The sequence below is a fragment of the Choristoneura fumiferana genome, chromosome 17 (assembly GCF_025370935.1).
Source record: "Choristoneura fumiferana chromosome 17, NRCan_CFum_1, whole genome shotgun sequence".
Classification (NCBI taxonomy): domain Eukaryota; kingdom Metazoa; phylum Arthropoda; class Insecta; order Lepidoptera; family Tortricidae; genus Choristoneura; species Choristoneura fumiferana.
The window spans coordinates 8,518,781-8,540,147 of NC_133488.1; the positions used below are offsets into that span (position 1 = coordinate 8,518,781).

Here is a 21,367-nt window from a genome sequence, read left to right on the forward strand (position 1 = left end):
TTCAGCTGCAACGTAACCGCAACTGACGACTGCTCATAGGACCAGTACAGACGGACTGCATTCCAGCTGCAACGTAACTGCCAACTGTCGACTGCCCATAGCGCCAGTACAGATGGACTGCATTTCAGCTGCAACGTAACCGCAACTGACGACTGCTCATAGGACCAGTACAGACGGACTGCATTCCACCTGCAACGTAACTGCCAACTGTCGACTGCCCATAGCGCCAGTACAGATGGACTGCATTTCAGCTGCAACGTAACCGCAACTGACGACTGCTCATAGGACCAGGACAGACGGACTGCATTCCAGCTGCAACGTAACTGCCAACTGTCGACTGCCCATAGCGCCAGTACAGATGGACTGCATTTCAGCTGCAACGTAACCGCAACTGACGACTGCTCATAGGACCAGTACAGACGGACTGCATTCCAGCTGCAACGTAACTGCCAACTGTCGACTGCCCATAGCGCCAGTACAGATGGACTGCATTTCAGCTGCAACGTAACCGCAACTGACGACTGCTCATAGGACCAGTACAGACGGACTGCATTCCACCTGCAACGTAACTGCCAACTGTCGACTGCCCATAGCGCCAGTACAGATGGACTGCATTTCAGCTGCAACGTAACCGCAACTGACGACTGCTCATAGGACCAGTACAGACGGACTGCATTCCAGCTGCAACGTAACTGCCAACTGTCGACTGCCCATAGCGCCAGTACAGATGGACTGCATTTCAGCTGCAACGTAACCGCAACTGACGACTGCTCATAGGACCAGTACAGACGGACTGCATTCCACCTGCAACGTAACTGCCAACTGTCGACTGCCCATAGCGCCAGTACAGATGGACTGCATTTCAGCTGCAACGTAACCGCAACTGACGACTGCTCATAGGACCAGTACAGACGGACTGCATTCCAGCTGCAACGTAACTGCCAACTGTCGACTGCCCATAGCGCCAGTACAGATGGACTGCATTTCAGCTGCAACGTAACCGCAACTGACGACTGCTCATAGGACCAGTACAGACGAACTGCATTCCAGCTGCAACGTAACTGCCAACTGTCGACTGCCCATAGCGCCAGTACAGATGGACTGCATTTCAGCTGCAACGTAACCGCAACTGACGACTGCTCATAGGACCAGTACAGACGGACTGCATTCCACCTGCAACGTAACTGCCAACTGTCGACTGCCCATAGCGCCAGTACAGATGGACTGCATTTCAGCTGCAACGTAACCGCAACTGACGACTGCTCATAGGACCAGTACAGACGGACTGCATTCCAGCTGCAACGTAACTGCCAACTGTCGACTGCCCATAGCGCCAGTACAGATGGACTGCATTTCAGCTGCAACGTAACCGCAACTGACGACTGCTCATAGGACCAGTACAGACGGACTGCATTCCACCTGCAACGTAACTGCCAACTGTCGACTGCCCATAGCGCCAGTACAGATGGACTGCATTTCAGCTGCAACGTAACCGCAACTGACGACTGCTCATAGGACCAGTACAGACGGACTGCATTCCAGCTGCAACGTAACTGCCAACTGTCGACTGCCCATAGCGCCAGTACAGATGGACTGCATTTCAGCTGCAACGTAACCGCAACTGACGACTGCTCATAGGACCAGTACAGACGAACTGCATTCCAGCTGCAACGTAACTGCCAACTGTCGACTGCCCATAGCGCCAGTACAGATGGACTGCATTTCAGCTGCAACGTAACCGCAACTGACGACTGCTCATAGGACCAGTACAGACGGACTGCATTCCACCTGCAACGTAACTGCCAACTGTCGACTGCCCATAGCGCCAGTACAGATGGACTGCATTTCAGCTGCAACGTAACCGCAACTGACGACTGCTCATAGGACCAGTACAGACGGACTGCATTCCAGCTGCAACGTAACTGCCAACTGTCGACTGCCCATAGCGCCAGTACAGATGGACTGCATTTCAGCTGCAACGTAACCGCAACTGACGACTGCTCACAGGACCAGTACAGACGGACTGCATTCCAGCTGCAACGTAACTGCCAACTGTCGACTGCCCATAGCGCCAGTACAGATGGACTGCATTTCAGCTGCAACGTAACCGCAACTGACGACTGCTCACAGGACCAGTACAGACGGACGCATTCCACCTGCAACGTAACTGCCAACTGTCGACTGCCCATAGCGCCAGTACAGATGGACTGCATTTCAGCTGCAACGTAACCGCAACTGACGACTGCTCATAGGGCCACTAGAGGGACTGCATTCCAGCTGCAACGTAACTGCCAACTGTCGACTAAATATTTGAACGTATATTTATTATTGTAGCTAAGGCACAATGTGGCATCCTCGGCATCATACGTGGCTAACTCACTAGACTAGTTGTGCACTCGCTTTGCTTTCAATTTACTCGCAAATCGCCAGTGTAATAAGGGAAAAATGCTACTGTGGGCGAATATTGAATATGTACATTACAAAAACGCTAAATTATTTCCTGTCTGCAGTAACAGTAATAATAGTCTATGTGTTCAGGGATCTGTGATGGCGTGCTCGTTCCTGTTACTGAACGGCAGCAAACTCAACGTACAAGACGAGGATGGGAAAACGCCTTTGCACCTCGCTACTGAGGCTGGTCATACTGCACAGGTAATCATTACATTACACCCTCTGTTTCACCACTTGTTGATGAATTTTATGAGACAGGTGTATGTAATGCTGTCTCTGTTTATTCGGATAAAACAAACAGAGACGGCATCACAGATGGGCTTTAAAGTAAAGAATAAAGAGTTACCATGTTAACTAAAGTTATGCCAGTGACTCCACTTGACTAAAACTGTATTGTGGTAGCAAAAAGCATATTCTTATTCTTATTAAAAAAAAACAAAACGTGTATTGTATTGTATTGTAAAACTCTTTAGTGTACATAAAACACATAAAAATAATAGAACATAGATGTACAAAGATGTACAAAGGCGAACTTATCCCTTAAATGGATCTCTTCCAGTTAACCTTTGAACGATTGACAGGATATCAGACACAAGAGTAGACACTACGAGTACAATGAAAAGATAAAGGAAATGAAATTTTAAATTAACTCAAACAATGCATTATAAATACACAAACATATATAGGTACTCACTAATACATAATAATAAAGTCAATAAACGAATACACAAAACAGAACACACAACACTGCCTCTTTAAGATTTTACGAAGAATTATTGTCAAGCCAGTTAGCCCTTAAGCGATAACAACAACAACACACAACACAACAATTACAATTACAACACAATTAATTACAATTAGTCGTTTGCAGTTGGTAGGACCTTGTGCAAGGTCCACCCGGATTGCTACCACCATCTTGCTCGCTAATCCTGCCGTGAAGCAGCAGTAAATAAATAATAAATAAATAAATAAATAAATATCATGGGACACTTGACACCAATTCACCTAGTCCAAAACTAAGCAAAGCTTGTACTATGGATACTAGGCAACGGATAAACATACTTATATAGATAAATACATACTTAAATACATATTAAACATCCAAGACCCGAGAACAAACATTCGTGTTATTCACACAAATATCTGCCCCGGCCGGGATTCGAACCCAGGACCTCAAGCTTCGTAGTCAGGTGCTCTAACCACTTAGCCATCCGGTCGTCAATCAGTGCTTGAACTGTTGTGTTTCGGCGTGGAGAGTAAGACAGCCGATGAAATTACTGGCACTTGAGGTATCCCATCTTAGGCCTCTAGGTTGACAACGCATCTGCAAATCCCCTGGTGTTGCAGATGTTTATGGGCGGTGGTGATCTCTTACCATCAGGAGACCCACTCGCTCGTTTGCCATCGTCGAATAAAAAATAAAAAATAAAATTGTTAATTCGAGATTGAACCATTCGTTAATTTTCGTTGATTATTTGCAGGTAAATATCAACTTAAGTGATAGCGACTGAAGTTTAGCTCGTCTCACGACACCTTAGTGTTAAGAGTCTTGACATATGGTATTTTTTATTCCATGTTTTTTTTTAACCGACAAAAATGAAATGGTTTCCAGAAGTCGATGCGCTAATAGAATGTGACCAGTCCATAGACCACGTATAACTTATTACAGCACAGAGTAGTCCCATTTTAATCATGTTTCATATTTTAGGGAATAATTCAAATAATAGCGTTGAATTTCAATTAAAAAAAAAAACACCCCTTGATTTTTTTTCGAAATAGGTGATGATTGTTTTTTTATCCACCAAATAGTTTGATTGTTAATTTCTTTTAAAATTTTATTACAAATTCACAATTATGTAGGTTTTTTTTAGCCACAGACAAAGCCATTCAACCTCTGTTACCTCTTCCATTCACATAAGTTAAGTTATCTCTAGGTGTTAATACTCGGCTCGGTAATCATAAAACTGTATCTTGTTTTAGGTATGTCTATTGCTGCGGTACAGAGCAGATCAATCTATAACGGACCTAGAATCTCAGACGCCTCTGGACATCGCTGTCAGCCACGCTAATGCTGACATTGTCACCTTGTGAGTATAAATAATGCTAATATTATAGAAACCAGCCAAGAGCGTGACGGATACGCCCAAAATAAGGTTCCGTAGCCATTACGAAAAAATTAAGTACTTAATATTTTTCTAAGGATTTCGTATTTTATACGGGATCTTCCAAGTTTAGGTATATTTTATACCTTAGGCTGCTATTTAAGAGTAAAACTACTAATAATTCTCAAGCAAACTTAGCTGTTATAGTTTTCCTTGAAAGTTTGATATACTTACCAAACTTACTGAATGTGACAATTTGCACTTTAAAGTTGAATACTTCGCAAAAAAATCAATGAATCGAAAAACCGTCTTCGCAAACCCGTAATGGTTTTAAAAGACCTATCCAACGATACCCCACACTATAGGGTTGGATGAGAAAAAAACAGCTCCACTTTACGTCTATGGGGGGTACCCTAAAAATATTTTATTTTTTTATTTTTTATTGTACCATTTTGTCGGCATAGTTTACATATATATCCTGTAATTATATCGTATATAGGCTGGGATGACAATGATGATGATGATACAGATTCATTATCTCAAAATTGGCTGAACCGATTGTAATGAAGCATTGCTAAAAACCGACGCAGGGAAATTCGCTTTCACGTAAAAACATTGAAATAGGTCCATCCGTCTAAGAGCTACTATGCCACAGACAGACAGACATTGGCATCAAACTTATACTTCTTTTTACGTCTGGGGTTAAAACAGCGTTGTTTGTTCTAGATTGCGGCTTACGAAACTAAACGAGGAGATGCGTGAGAGCGAGATGTCATCTAACGACGACACCTACAACGAAGTGTTCCGCGACTACACACAGCTCGCTCACTCCCACCCCGAGAGACTCGTGCGCGCGCGACACAACAACAACGAAGGTACGTAGTGTTTTGTGTGATCTTATAAAAATGTATAGGTACAAGCAGTGCCTAAAATTTACCTAAGAGAAAACTAGACTGAGCGTATTTATACCAGGCATGACTCGCCCGGGCGCCTGGATGGCTATACATGGGGTATGGTATGTCGCACACTTTTTGATTTAATACTTATTGAGACCATTTTAATAACAATATTAAAATATAATAATATCGTCTTTTATTCGTTTTTTTTTCATTTATCGGGTATTTATTTTCAGGTGAACAGCCCACTGAATGACACAGTGGCTCGGCCGTTTGGCGACGATGGCTGTGGTAAACGTGACTGAATGAAAATGACAAGTCTTCAATGGCAAGTGGGCCATAAGCTTTATATTCACTGCAAGTGGTCGAGTACCAATTTAACCAGCGGATATTTGAAAATAACGTTTGATCTCTATTGCCAATGTGTGCTTACAAATTCTTGTTTTATTTTAGAACGTGGCATACATTTTCAGTATCAATGTATTTTTTTTACAGATAATATCTGTATATTTAAATGTTTGTCAGTCCATAGTGCCAAGTTTATCTACAAAAAATTGTAACTAGTTTCTGGTAAAAATCTCTGTCCTAAAAGAGAAGAAAATGTAAAGGATTGTTGTCTTGCGTTTAATAGTTATTTTTAACTAGACAGTACCCATTTTGGAGTTTTAGTTTTTTTATCTATTGCTTAAAATTACTACCATCAATAAGGACTTCGTTAAATTCTATTTAAGAAATAGAAATTTATGACACAATTTTTAAAAGATGCATCGAATTCTGTAAGTTATCACGGCTTATAAGTAACGAATGCTTTAATATTAAATTATATAATGTACTCGCATTTTGGTAAAATGTTTAACATGTTGGTAACTTAGATTCTCAATTTATTGAGAGACGAACGAATTTTTCGTAGTGTTCGTAAATAAATAATTGTACGATAAATATTCCAAATATTTGAAATTATCATGGCCTAGCCGAGAAGGAAATGTTTTAAATTTGAATTTGTTGCTCGTAGAACGATTTTGGCAAAACCGTCCGGAATTACTCTGTTTGCCAAAATATTGTGATTGCCGGCTGACCGCTGTGGCTAAATATCCTCCTATATCAGTGCCGCCATTTAGTTGTTAAAAAAAAGCGTCACATGACGTCGCTGAAGCGTTTTCTATGGAAATAAGGTGCGGTTTCATAGAGAGCTTTATGTTTATGTATTGAAAACGCACTTAAAACCACGCCTTCCAGCACTAAAGGGCGGTAGGTCCAAAGGGCGGTTAGGTGCACAGATATTATATTCGATATTTCCATGAAGTTAAAATAATACAATTTAGCAACAACTTCAATCTTCATTGCAATGCTTTCTTTAGAATTCAATTTAACGGTGGTTTGGCGGAAAACGGTACTTTTCTATGCATAATTCCTGTATAATATATAGAAATACATTAAACGTTTTAAAATGATCATGGCTTGATCCCCAAAGAAATCAAATATTATTATGCTTTGCTTGCATGATTTTTACCGGACACGCATTGTTAGTTTGTTTCGTTTTATTCGCACCGACCGTTATTAATTAAAAAGGCGATAAAATTTACCGTAGTTTTAAGGTTATAATAATGTTAAATGGAGTAAGTTATAATGTTATAAAGCCATAGTTATTACTTTAAAAATAATGTTTGGCTTAGGCGTGCTGTATTATAATATTCAATAAACCAAAGATTTTGAGTATTGAGTATTTTTGAGGGTCGGTAATTTGCAGTAATGCGAATCATTATAATAAGCGTTGGCTTTACTTTATTTGAACGCTGAGACTATTTTAATTAATGCCATTCCTTTTATTGGTTACTGTTCAAATCAATTCATTCCTGATGCATTTCAAATGACCATTTGGCTTATTATTTTGTTTGAATCTCAGTTTATTTATAAGTGACGTTTTATAATTTTAATTTTAGTAAGTAACCATTTATTATTTCACATACGCGTGAATGATATTTTCCTACTTGCCAAAACTTCTACAGTTATATTTAAAAAGTAACGAAAATCTCTTTTCTCTTAAACGAATATGTTTTTATACACATTTTTAATTAAAAGCTCCATTTATTGTATAGATAATGAGTAATTCATAGACCCTCTTTTAAAACACTTGTTAATCATTGTTTTAAATCCTCGTGACTTGCCAACGTTGCACTTTAAAGTATTTTTTAATGTTATTGAATTATATTCAATTCGTTACGTGTATATGGTCAAATCTATCGTAGTTTTTCATAACAGATAGCTGAGTAGGATAACTTCCAATGTTTGTATTGTGTGTATATATATTATATATGTTCGGATCAAATCTTGTAAGTTAAATTGACCTCTTCCAGTGGTCGGATCGATTTGAAATCTGGTGTGGATATGTAAGTTGGATAACAACACAATAATTCACCAACTCTATCTACCTTCTAAAATCGGTCTCTTTCTTAAACACTGTTCTCTATGCAGTAGATATCGTGCTACTTGCGTGTGACATTACATGCAAATAGCTATGTCTTTCTCAGTCTAATCTTGGATTTCAAATCTTTATAAATAAGCAATAAATCATGGCTTGTGTCTAAAATGGTCATCAAAATTGTTGTTTGTTTAAACTGGATAAAATAGCCGGAGCAAGTATGTATGCGTGCATCTAAGACACTTACGCAAAGTCTCTCTGAAGAATTTGAATATAGCCTGCCGTCGTCGTCTCAAAAAGAAACCTTAAAAATTCAAAATTTTATCTGTACGTACTCTATTATGAGTAGGTACGGTCAAGGACTGTAATACATGAGCCACCGCGGAGCCTTGTCAAAGGAAAAGTCATTACGATTTTCCTTTTTAATTAATGCGATGTCAGTATGACCGTTTACTGTGAAATGGTTCCGTGATGGGTCAGGGATTAAAGTCCTTGACCGTACACAGATTTTAGTCATTCTTTTTGGCTTCTTAAATAGATGTACTACCTACTACAAAGAGTCATGTAGCTGCTATGTTATGGCTTACTAATCCATACTAGATAGATTCGACTTTATTCACGTATCGTCATGTTATCTCCATAAAAATATAAAGTAAAAATTTTGAAGAATTTACTCTATTGGTATTACATTTGACGTGTTGTTAGATCCTCATAAAATATATTATACCTATATTATAATCTAAGTAGGTAGGTATTTTTAAAGCTATAATACTTAAACACTCATAATACTGTACGTCTATATATGTTTTTATTATTAGTGCCTAAACGTGTTATATATACTTATCTCCGAAGTTTATCAACAATATATGATATAATTTGGAACTGGTACATACTACGCCATACAATAATACATGGAATCCGGACGTTCCTAATAAGTGTACGCATATTATTATGTACAGTCGAGGAAAGTGAATCACGTACCACGTATACCTACTTTCAAACCTGTAGCCATGTTGTGATAGCACTTCATTATTTCTTGAATTACGTTCAGGCGTGACCTTCCATTGCAGACACATCAATGGTCAATGACCACTATGCTTATTTTTTTTTAATACTAAATAAAATAGGCAATTACATTTTGCTGAACAACTTTATCGCAATAAACAACAATACTTCCTAGTATATCCCAGTTGGATATGTTTCAATTGACTGTAAGTGACAAAGCATTAAGTGTTCAGAGCTACAGTTGATAATTGTATCTAAATCAGATGTTCCACAACACAGAAGCAAAGGTTATCTGGCTTGACATGACCTACAATCATGGTTGGCTCGTGCGCAGCCAAAATACTTAATAATAATGGCTTTTGTACTATCACAAAATTAATCAATACTCCGTTGTACTGTTGATGTATTTATATTATACTAGATGTATTTGGAAATAAATACTTAAACATTTTTAAATAAAATACTGTTGTATGCTCAATGCTTTATTAACCCACACCAGAAAGACAAGAAAAAGTGAATTAAATTTTTCATTGGTAAAACAACACGGATAATCAACATCATTAACATTTGCCAAAGTTAAAATATCAGAAATCGATGTTACATTAATGAATGTATTAACAAAATTATTTTAATGAATCAGTATTGCCATTAATTCATTGTAATTTGCAATTGTAATGATTGAATTGTATTGTCTATTAATGCGAGATGATACAAGTTGTAATTATTATTAAAACATCTTAAATTGTTCAATTCAAAACTTGAAATAACATTTGATAACCCAATGAAAAATTTGAAGGATTAGAAATTATGAAACTAAGAATTCGGAGTCGATTTCTAAATCAATGTGTTCAAATCTAAATTATCAAAAGGAGTATTACCAGCATACTATCAATTGAATTGGAGAAATGACAGATTGCTTGTGAACAGTTGGTTCTCCTACGAACTCGTAGAAAGGTAACAGTTCAGTAGAAATAGAAATAGAAATCAACCCCAACAGATAATGTATGATTATCAGAAAATATTCTTAGTGCGCAAATCGATGTCCAGCAACATACCACTGTCGTGCCCTCAGGCAATCGTAACAATATTATTATTATAAGTTCAACATCCAACAAACTTGCTATTCATGAATAGCATTTAATACGAACTCTTAGAATCTTAAAATATCTATCACTAAGGCCTTAGGATTGTTATATCTATGAAAATAATTTGTAAAAGAATGTTAACTAAATTTCGACCTCATGGAATCAAAGAAATCAAAACTAAGTCAACGTTCAGCGTTGCTTCAGCAACTTTCTATACTATCTAAATATACTAACAAATTTCGAATCTTGACTGCAATGCCAGTGCTCGGGAATATCCCGAACTTTGATGTCAACGCGAAGTCGACACCAGCATTGAAGCCAATATTCGATGTTTGTAAATTGAAGTTCCATTATAACGTCGCGCGCGCGACTACATAACGTTCAAATGAAACTTAACTTACCAAACCGTACCCAACAAAACAGTGTTTATCAAAGGCTCTAGCATAATCTCCCGGGTTTGATGCATCCATCCTTTTCACACACGCAATTTAATATGCTTTAACATCTGTGACAAAGTAGCGTGCCGTATCTACATAGAACCGTTTTTTCTTTCGTTGGGAAGATTTGTGTTTTAGTTGAAGCCATAGGAAGACCACCAGGGGGACGGTGAAAAGGCCCCAGAAGCCGGCGAGGGCGAAGGGGCCGGCGGCGCGGGGGTCGGAGGGCAGGAGGCGGGGCCGCTGGAACCGGACGAGAGGCCGGCATTGCCGAGTAGCAAGGAGGCCGACTGGGGCCCGCGGCGGCGAGATGACAGGCCGCTGTGGCGCTCTGAAGGGCATACAGTAATGGGTTAGGTATTTATGTAAACTTTTATGGTACAAACAAAGAAACAAACAATTCGCAAACGTTGAAATACATGCGCAAAGGCAAACTTATCCCTTTTTAGAGATTTCTAATAGTGCGAAGAATATGCAAATCTGATTGCGGGTGTTTCGCGACTTGGCGATAATTTCTTGATGGCTTAAAATTAACTGACAGTGAGGCTAAGTAGCTAACCATATACTCTCACCGAAGTTTCCGTACAAATATGTACCTATATAAACTGCCGTATTTACAATGCAGTGTTAGCAGAGCCTTAGCAAAGCTAACTAACTGACTGACTAAGCAAAATAATGCAGTGTGGGCCATTAGTTGGTTGGGATCAGCCAGGTAACAATCTCTGTGACCCATTCGTATCTTGCCGTTACACTGACGCTTATATTAAGAGTGTACGAAAGTACCGTGGTCGCCGTTCTCCGGGCAGTACTTGATGGTGTGCGCGCGGTCACCGGTGGCGCCGCAACGTGGACAGCGGAAAGCTCGCAGCACGGGGCACAGCACGCGCCCGCGCCAGTCCTTCAGCGCATGCGACGTGTAGCATTCTTCATTCTCGCCGTTGTTCTTGCAGAACGCGCATTCCTGGAATAGGGAAAGACTTCAACATTCACCTCCGTGAGTTAGCTTAGTTAGACCTGTCCTAGTTTACCTTTGCGCTTGTAGTGTTGCGTTTTCATCGCGCATTGAAACTCAATTAGCACATTGAGTAGACATTACCTGAGCGATCGAACGTCGCTCTGGGTAAAATTCGAGATAAAACCAAGCTAGATCGATAGTTCGCTCTTGAGACACACCCACATACTTCATAAGTAATATTGCTCTTTTAAAAGTTGAAGATAAATATATCGCATGGTCGCGTCATAACACAAGTTATCGTTCGTGACATGACCATTTAGAACAACGCCTAAAAAACAGGCAAAACAACAAAGCAAAAACAAAATCCGCACTAGACTTGCGCACTGGAGTAGAAAAACGGTGCATGAAAGAGATCGTCAAGTAATTGAATTTTCTATTAATTAATTATGGTGCGGACATAGTATTTAAAACCCGACGCCGCGCCACGCTTGCACACGCCATACAACGTGTATAAGTAGGTACTAAATAATCAGCCCCATATATTATTATGGTCAAGTGCAGATAGACATGCGTCGGACGACGTAGTGTGGCGTCGCGTTTCGGTGGTATGTTCCCGCCTTTAACCTCTTCACCGCCAGTCACCCAGTCGTGACAGCTGGAATGCCTCGCACGCCACGTTCATCTATACATGACCAACATTCAACTCTAAATGAATACTGCAATGGAATTAAAAATCATGTTCATTTGTCGCTGTTTTTTCTGTGGCATACAGAGCATGTCACTTCATTTGTTGTGTGGCGGTGAAGAGGTTAAAAGTTTGGATTACTAATATATGGGCAAAAAACTTTTCCCAAAGTAACAGATCCCAATATATTTTACTCAAATTATCATTTGGCAAAAAATCATTTCGAAAATACAAACTGAAATATAGACGCACAAAATGAATTGAAATAAAAAATACAAAAAAAAACCAAAAATACCAATCTTAAAAAATCATTTGTTAAAACAACTTATCGCAATTTTAGGTAGTAATTTTTTTTGGCAAATTATTGTTTCAAAAATAATAACTTACCCATGTTTCATATTACCAAGTATTATTTAGTCAAATGTATCGTTTGGCATAAAGCTCTCTTCCCATAATATTGCATGGCATAATTAATAAACTTACGTTTACAAAAAAAGAAAAGAGAAACAAATTTTTCTATTAGCAGTTCGTTTCTGTGTGGGACGCAGTTCTAACCTAACCTAACCTACTTTTCTGGTAGCAGTTGGTTTATGTGCGAAGTGTCATTTTTGAACGATCATTTTTTGTCATAATGTCATAATAAAACTTGACAATGTAAAATTAAAAAAAACCGTGGTGGCCTAGTGGTTTGACCTATCGCCTCGCAAACAGAGGGTCGTGGGTTCAAACCCCGGCTCGCACCTCCGAGTTTTTCGAAATTCATGTGCGGAATTACATTTGAAATTTACCACGAGCTTTGCAGTGAAGGAAAACATCGTGAGGAAACCTGCGAAGCAATTCAATGGTGCGTGTGAAGTTCCCGATTCGCACTGGGCCCAGCAGTGGGACGTATATAGGCTGGGATGATGAATGTAAAATTATGCCAAATGATAATTTGACCAAATGAATAAAATGCGAAATGTTATTATGCTGAAGATTCGTTTGGGAAATGAAACTACTGCGATAAGTTTTTTGGGAAGTGAAATTTGGCGAAAAATATTTTGCCGAAACGGCAGTACACCTAATCCTTACATTAGGCAGGCCGCGGCGCGAGCGCTTCTCGGTGCGCGCTTTGAGCACCTCCTGCAGGAACTCGTAGAGCAGACTGGGCCGGATGCAGCGCAGCAGAGACAACTGCTCGCGCGTCAGCATCGACACGTAGTTGTTGGCTGAAGACAGACCTGGCCCAGGAACAGTTACAGGCAAGATTAAAATATCCAGAAGCCTTAGGCTCTGTTGCCACCAGAGATGTACAAGGATGTGTTGCAAGAAATGTGTTTTTCATGAACCAATAGAAACGCTTCATTTACCTCACCTCGCTCCACTCAGCTGTTTCCACCAGAGATATGCTGTGCGATGCGAAATGAAGAGTTTCTATTGGTTCATGAACAACATATCTTGCAACACATCCTCACTCTTAGGTGGAAACGCAGCCTAATTGACAACACACTCAGAATCACAACAAAATCACAATCGTTGTCATCACTTTTTTCTGTCACACCGTTTAAGACGAGATTAGAATTAGAAAAGCAATCGCGAAAGTCAGCGCGTAAAGCCCAGTTTAGACCTGCAAGAAAAATAGTGCAAGTTGCATTACATTGCGGCGCTCGATTGAACACTTCAAACTTGTTGACTTTACGGCCTCTCAATGTATTGCAACTTGCACGATTTTTCTTGCTAGTCTCAACCCGGCGTTAGACACCTAAACCTAGATGCCATGTATAGTCAGATAATACGGCCTCAGAATGTAGGTACAGTCACGTCTAAAAGTATGTATACACAAAAAAAATTGAAAAATATGTAGCCACACATTTTCATCATAAATATGTATCTATTACTGACACCAAAAAATTGTATTCATTAAACTGTTTCAGTATTATGTAATCACAAAATGCTTCAGAAAGTTGCATACTTAAATAAATTCCATTTAAATGTATCCACCTCGTAGCCAAAAATAAGTATACATGAATGGGTTCCATATACATATATAACCACACCAATTTGGCAAATATTTGTATACGCCGTTTGATTCATAAATATGTATCCAGACTGCAACAACAAACCTTGTCTGACTGGCATAGAATCGTAAGTTGTATATTTAACTGATTTGACAATTCACGAAAACAGTGCGGACTTGTCACTGCATACGTCTATCTCACGATTATTCTATGACGCACTTGACAGTCCTTAGATTGAATTGACTTGTAAATATTGAGTATTTCAGTTTAGGGTCATTCTCAGAAAGGTGCACTAAGCATTTTTTGTTTTTATTTTTAATTATATTGTTAATTGTTAGTGGTAGAGCCGCACTGTAGCCAGTTCTTGGTTCGCAGTACGAATAGGCGGGCTCGACCGGGGTAGTACCACACTCTCACAGAATATCGACGTGAAGCAGGAGCTGGCTAGTCCTGCTACTGTGTTTCGTACGATGAGTGAGAGATCTATAATTAAAATTACAATGCTTAAAGATTGCAAATTATAGATGCTTCAGTGGATCTGTCCTCAGTGGATGACCCGAACAACTTGATCGCTTTGGCTTAGTCGATATTAATGACCACTCTGGACGTTTCCAAGTATTTGGTGATCTTGATGGTGTATAAAAATTTAAATATATCCATACCAAATTTCATCCAGCTCACTCCAGTCAGTTCATCCCCATTTTTCCCCTTAAGGGTTGCTTTTGGAGATAAAAACTAAGTACCCTATGTTCAGCCCCTTGACAGTCGAAACCAGTCGGTTTCGACGTGATACCGGAACAGACAGAGTTACTTTCAATTCATCACTCCATAGTATAAAACAAAGTCGCTTTTTTTGTCTGTACGCTTAGATCTTTCAAACTACGCAACGGATTTTGATGCGGTTTTCACAAATAAATAGTGTGATTCACGGTGTCTATGAATACCGTAACCTTGTTGTGCCGGAACGGGTCACCAGTATATAATATTATTTTAATTGAGTATGGATTTGTAGTATGTATGTCCCTCCCGCATGCAGTTACGAAAGAGACGACATGTAATCTTAACAAAACAGTAATTCTTCAAAACGAATCAAAATATCAAATCGTGTTTACATATTTATGAATCAAACGGCGTATACAATATTTGCCAAATGGTGTGGTTATATGTATATGGAACCCATTATGTATTTATTTTTGCCTACGAGGTGGATACATTTAAATGAAATTTATTTAAGTATGCAACTTTCTGAAGCATTTTGTGATTACATAATACTGAAAAAGTTTAATGAATACAATTTTTTGTGTCAGAATGATAAATATTTTTGATAAATGTATGACTTACATATTTATGCAACCTTGTTTTTGTATACATATTTTTAGACGTGACTGTACATACAAGGCATCTAGGTTTAGGTGTAAATGTATGAAATGTAAACTTAAAATCACTTTACATCTAAAATAAGAATGCCTAACTATTAAAGGGGGCAGGCATAAGCGCGGCATAGAGAGATGCCAAGGGGCCGGAATACAGCCAACAAACAGTTAAAAATACGAATGACTGAGCAGTAATAATACTTTTTATCAGAAACTCGAAGGTGTCCATCATTTCGGTCTTCCCATTGGCTGGCACTCCTGCGCCGTTTCCCCACATGTTAGCCGACGTGGCCTCCGGACGATTGGAACCTGACCCTATAAAAAAAAACAATATTAGACACAATATGTACCTATGCCTTGTACGGTACTAAAAGCGAACAAGTTTTTGTTTAAAAATATTTTTAATACAAGCAAGCTTCATTGCAGGCGCTACTTTTTGTTGATTGTTATTCAAACTACATTTGCGTACGAAATTTCAAGTCGATGCCATTAAACGTTGCAGAGTTCGGTCCTACGGAGACGGTCCTGGCCAGACCACCAGAATTTAACTACCAGATTAATGTATTGTCACCGGACTTACATAAAAAAGACAATTTTTAAGTCAATTTGACCACTAGAAGTGGGCCAAAATTTGGTTTCAAGATTTGACGACAACAGACAGACATCAGACATACATACATAGGACATTGCAAATTAAATAAAAGTTTGTAATAAAAAGACGTCGATCGGCTCGGTCGATACGAAACGACGTGTAGGTACATACCGACGAGATAACAAGAGTTTTTTCTCGGCTTGTAGGGTAGTGGGTGCAAGGAGGCTCTTACTCACCAAGTAGTAGTTCTGGGACCCATGATCGTCGTCGAATAACAAATCGGTCCCATTCATGCGAAAGTTCATCATTACTTCGTCCATATCGGGGGCAGCCGGTGCTGAGAACAAAGAAAATCTTACTGGTTCATGTTCAGCATTTACCTATTTGAAGTAGAATAGGTACATTCACAATGTTAGACGAGTAGCACTATTTATTACGAGTACGTTAGTACTATTATATATTCTGTGCCAGTAGTCACGATTCTCGCAGGGTTGCCTTAAATTTTATAGGTGATGAACACGTGATGACATGCACGGCAAAGCTGGAGGTTCCTACCTAAACTACCTATCGCACCACAAACATCACGCCTGTATTCCTAAAATGGGGTAGGCAGACCACACGAAACGTTACCGCTTCGGAGCCACCTTTAAAATTAAATTTAAATAATTAGAAATTTTCTCATTTTAAATTTTAACCGGATTGTGTTTTATTTAAAGTTTATTTTGGAAATTTGAATACTTAGAATACGGTATTTAATAACTCCTGAATTTGCCATATCTTAATATTATTATGAAAATATAGATGTACAGACAGTGTTTAGCGAAGAGAAAACTGAAATTGGTTGAAAATTGGATTTATAGTGATTTTTTGAAAAATCTATATACCTGACTCTTTCTCAAAAGCTTTTCTCTATGCGGCAAGTATGGCGGTACTGGCGTGTGACGTCACATGACAGTATGTCTTTCTCTGTCTAATCTTGAATTTCAAACCTTTATAACTTTGTTATTTGTAAAGGTAGCTTAATAATTGTTACTCTATTCGATAACAGGCATTGTGTAGCTTTAATTTATATAACATATACAAAACAGTCAAATACCGTATTGTTAATACATCTATATAAATTAAATTTTCTTTACTCTCTGGGTTACGTAACGAAAATATTCAGAGTCCGCTACTAGTTGTTAGGTAAAACAGTCGGTGCAGGTTTTGTTAGTGAAAGAATTAATATAATCAGTTCAGTTCGGAGGATCTTATGTTCTTCTAATATATTAGCAAAATACCACGGCAACCGATTCAGTAGTTAGTCGTGAAAGCGGTACAAACAAACTTTACTTTAGCATTTAAGTATAATATATTTAGTATGGTACCTAACCTTCCTGAGCCAAACTACACTAAAGTTTTCTTGCAAGTTATCATCATCATTCCATCCTATATACATCACACAGCTGGGCACAGGCCTCCTCTTGAATTGAGAGGGCTTTTTGCAAGTTAATAATTACTTAATAAAAATTAAATAGAGCGAATTACCTACTTATTTAATCTAAAATAAATGACCTGACTCATTCTACATCTAGCCCTGACCTTGATACGATAAGTATGTATAAAGTGCAACGCTATTGATAAAAGAGTATAGTTACGTAGATATATTGTATATACCTATCTACCTACTTAGCTAAAATAATAATACGAAAATGTCGATTATATTATAGCCTATCTCGTGCTAGATAAGTCTTGACCTACCGCTGACTTTCCTTCACAGATCAGATCATTTAATTCTCAGTTTAATAACCCCCGATCCATCCATAGCGATCCAGTTTGATCGCTATGTGTGTCTGTCTGTCTGTGGCACCGTACCTCTTACACGGGTGGACAGATTTAATGCGGTTTTTTTTTATATTTGAAAGCAGGTTTTTAGCGATGGTTCTTTGACATGTTTCATTAAAATAGGTTCAGCCGTTTTGGGGATATTGAACTTTGAAGTGATCAAGTCGGGGTTTTACAACTTTTTGTTGGTTAGGTTATTAACATAAAGTAATAAACGCTAAAACTGGTCAAAATTGCTGACACGTTCTTTATGGATAGCTCCTAAGTAGTTAGATATGCATATCATGCAACACCTCGCAGTAATGTAGTAGGTACGTAGACAACTAGAATTGCGGCGGTTTTCGTTGTTTCCTGAAGATTCAAATGTGTATCGAAGTGACATTAGCAACTTCGTTCCAATCGTTTATTTAACTTTTGACAGATCACGCTCGTGAAGTTTTACAATAATTTTCGGTACAATGTACTACAGAGAATACCGTAGGTACTTCATGGACGGGCACCGCCCACTCAGTGATGTGCCATTCGTAATGAATGACCATAGACTATATAAACCGTTTTGAAGTAAATCGATTTTATAAATAAAAAAATACATTTAAAATTATTGTGATTATATTTTATATCGAAAATACAAACTGAGACATGGATGCACAGAAAAACCAGAAAAAGAGACCAGCGCTGGGAATCGAACCCAGGTCCTCAGCAATCCGTGCTGCGTGCTATAACCCCTACACCACCGCTGGACAGGAATTTAGACACGAATTTTTCCTATGCATACATATCTCAGGTTGCTTATTTCTACTACGCTACTTATGCAGCAGCACTAGCCATGTCTCAGTTTGTATTTTCGATATGGTTTCACGGGATACCCGTAAAAGTAACAAATTTGGAGTTGAAATAAAAAATACAAAAAGACTCCAAATAACTCATAATTATATTTAATAACAAATCATAATTATATTTTATATCAAAATCATTTAAAAATAATAAATCCATTAATATGCCTTCAGGTATTAAAAATTTTAAACAACTAAAATAGGCACTGTAATACTATTTTTAATTTTACCTACCACGGGCGTCTCGTTGTGAGTGACAATAAACTAGCGTCGCTGCCGCGTCCAGTTTTGCCGCTTCATAACTTCGCTTCGCTGTGCCTCAGCACGACACAGCAGGAGTGATTGAAGTCTAATATACGTCTACTTCACCTACATACCTACTTATATAAGTAGGTATGTAGGTGAAGTAGACGACTATAGGTCCACTCCTGCGGCTCGTGCTGAGGCGCCGACTTCAGACTGGTAGAAAATTATTTTCATGGTTTTTTGTAGTCGGTGCAATTTTTTTGTTATAAAATTTTTCATTTATCAAGTTTGTGAAGTTTATACTATATGAATTCGATTTGGCCTTAAAAGTTAACGGAAATCAATAAAAACCCAGAGTGCAGGCTTTGCTTAGTTTGCAACTAGGACAGTTGGTGTTAATTGTCCTAGATAAGTATTTATTTATATATGTACCTGCCTCTCATCATCGACTTAACCTAAAAAACCTCTTCCTACCTGTATCGCCGACGCGAGGCTCCTGTTGCGCGAGCATGTTCAACAACTCGTTGCCCGGAAAGAACTCTTGTGCACCGGCCGGCATGCTCCTGTTACTTGACGGCGCAAAACTTTCCTGCCAAACCAAACAATCATCATCATTCCGGTGCTGTAATGGACGACTTCGTCATTCTGACGTCAGTCTGAACCACATCAGTCCAATGAACTGAAACAATCACTTTGATCACCCGCGACTCAACAGAGCAACGCCCAAAGTAACGCCTGATTCAATAAACCATATCAGTCCGGTAGCTTCTTCCCGGATCACATTATTCCAGTAAAACCATTCAAGCATGACACTGCGGTGCTCGATCGATCTTGTGCGACTCGTTTGGATTGTGACCTCGCAATGTATTGCTAATGGCACGTTTTACTGGAATAATGTGAACCGGGCACAAACTCGATTTTAGACGTGAGTTATCCGGTTTTATTTCATTAAATATGTGAAGGCCCAAACCCACGGATGATTATTTTTCACCCAAATAATCTCGTGGTGGTACTTATCTGCACCACAGTTCTGCACTTAGGTACAATCTCAAACAAAACTTAGAAATCTTATTGACAAAGATCCCTTAGAACGGTAAAATGCCTCAAAATACGATAAATAATCTAACCATAAAAATTTCATTTTTAATACAAGCTGCATACCAAATTTCAATTCGATGCTATTAACCGTTGAAGAGTTCCGTCCTGCGGAGACGATCCTGGCTGGACTACCAGGATGTCGCTAGAGTAGATTATTGTACTGTCACGCAATTTACATCAAGTATTCTAAATTTCAAGTCAATCTGACTACTGGAAGTTGCTCAAATTTAACTTGCAAGATTTGATTACACACAGACAGACAACAGGACATGTGAAACTAAATAAAAGCTTGTAAAAATAATCAGAACGAAAAACTTACCGTGTTGGTAGGCACAGTGTCACTAGCTGTTGTAAAAATAGGTTTAGAGTCCTCCATTTTATTATTGTTATAATTAAACGGCAAAGAATCCATACTCCAGATTTATAAACCAACAAAATGAAAACTTATGGAGTGAGACAGCGTTACGATTCCGCGCACGACACGGAAAGAAAAGAACGTTCGAGATGCACCGTAATTTATATAAGTAACTACATTCATAGAAAAAATATGCGCATCAAAGTGGTAAACAAGTTGGGCGACGCGAGTGTGCGTTATGCGTCTACCCTCAATTGCGTCCCATGGCATACGACCAGTGCCGTTAATACCTATGTACCCGCATTCCACCACAATTACCTATTTAGTTTAGTAAGAATAACAATCAATAGAGCTATAAGTATCTATACAATACAATTATCTAGGTATCTATTTTTATCTATTCTATTCTATCTAACCTTTAAACGAAAAATCCTTACTTAATATTTATAAATGCGAAAGTGTGTGTGTTTGTATGCATGTTTGTCCGTCTTTCACGTCGAAGCTGAGCAACGAATGGACGTGATTTTTGGCTTAGAGATAGTTTATGGGCTACTTTTTATTCCGGAAAAATGCACAGTTCCCGAGGAATCAGCGCGCGATTACAGACTTCCACGCGGGTGAAGCCACGGGAAAAAGCTAGTTCTATATATATAATCAGAATCTCGGAAACGGCTCCGAACTTCGATGAAATTTGGTATGTAGGGAGATGAAAAATCGATCAAGCTTGGTCTTATCTCTGGGGAAATGCTTGGTACGAGTTTACCAGATACTGGTATTGTTATTTTCCATGATCAAAGTTTAGATATACGTTCTAAACAGTATTCTACATGGCGGTACTTTTATTATGTAGTACCTACTAGCTTTTGCCCGCGGCTTCGTCCGCGTGGATTCGGTTATCGCGCGCTGTTCCCTCGGGAACTGTGCATTTTACCGTGATAAAAAGTAGCCTATGTCGCTCTCTGGCCGATTTACTATCTCTATGCCAAAAATCACGTCAAATCCGTCGCTCTGTTT

At 38.8% G+C, this 21,367-nt stretch overlaps 3 protein-coding genes across 4 annotated transcripts in view; 2 read left to right on the forward strand and 1 right to left on the reverse strand.

Annotated features, from left to right (window-relative positions):
• Positions 1 to 8,992, forward strand: part of CenB1A (Centaurin beta 1A) — a 37,786-nt gene extending 28,794 nt beyond the window's left edge. For both annotated transcript variants that reach the window (XM_074100780.1, XM_074100781.1), the window contains exons 17-20: positions 2,539 to 2,652; positions 4,432 to 4,538; positions 5,280 to 5,428; positions 5,686 to 8,992. In XM_074100780.1, coding sequence (XP_073956881.1) covers positions 2,539 to 2,652; positions 4,432 to 4,538; positions 5,280 to 5,428; positions 5,686 to 5,705 — 390 coding nt within the window. In that variant the 3' untranslated portion in view covers positions 5,706 to 8,992. The remainder of the gene's footprint in view (positions 1 to 2,538; positions 2,653 to 4,431; positions 4,539 to 5,279; positions 5,429 to 5,685) is intronic.
• A 1,200-nt stretch (positions 8,993 to 10,192) lies between these two features.
• LOC141437426 (uncharacterized) lies at positions 10,193 to 20,570 on the reverse strand. Its single transcript, XM_074100782.1, has 7 exons — positions 20,318 to 20,570; positions 19,375 to 19,489; positions 16,230 to 16,334; positions 15,607 to 15,714; positions 13,107 to 13,255; positions 11,179 to 11,356; positions 10,193 to 10,726 (listed from the first exon to the last, which is right to left on the reverse strand). The coding sequence occupies exons 1-7, from the start codon at positions 20,408 to 20,410 to the stop codon at positions 10,530 to 10,532; spliced, it is 945 nt and encodes a 314-aa protein (XP_073956883.1). The 5' UTR covers positions 20,411 to 20,570; the 3' UTR covers positions 10,193 to 10,529.
• A 610-nt stretch (positions 20,571 to 21,180) lies between these two features.
• The window catches only part of LOC141437163 (arf-GAP with coiled-coil, ANK repeat and PH domain-containing protein 2-like), a 1,907-nt gene continuing 1,720 nt past the window's right edge, over positions 21,181 to 21,367 (forward strand). Inside the window, exon 1 of the mRNA XM_074100427.1 lies at positions 21,181 to 21,186. Coding sequence (XP_073956528.1) covers positions 21,181 to 21,186 — 6 coding nt within the window. The remainder of the gene's footprint in view (positions 21,187 to 21,367) is intronic.

What these genes read in the sequence shown, in the direction of transcription:
- LOC141437426 (XM_074100782.1), bottom strand. Translation starts at nt 20,410, where the DNA reads ATGGATTCTTTGCCGTTTAATTATAACAATAATAAAATGGAGGACTCT. An exon ending in GCCTCGCGTCGGCGATACAG is followed by an intron (nt 16,335 to 19,374) that starts GTAGGAAGAGGT and finishes CTTTGTTCTCAG; the next exon opens with CACCGGCTGCCCCCGATATG. An exon ending in CCCGGAGAACGGCGACCACG is followed by an intron (nt 10,727 to 11,178) that starts GTACTTTCGTAC and finishes TATGCCCTTCAG; the next exon opens with AGCGCCACAGCGGCCTGTCA.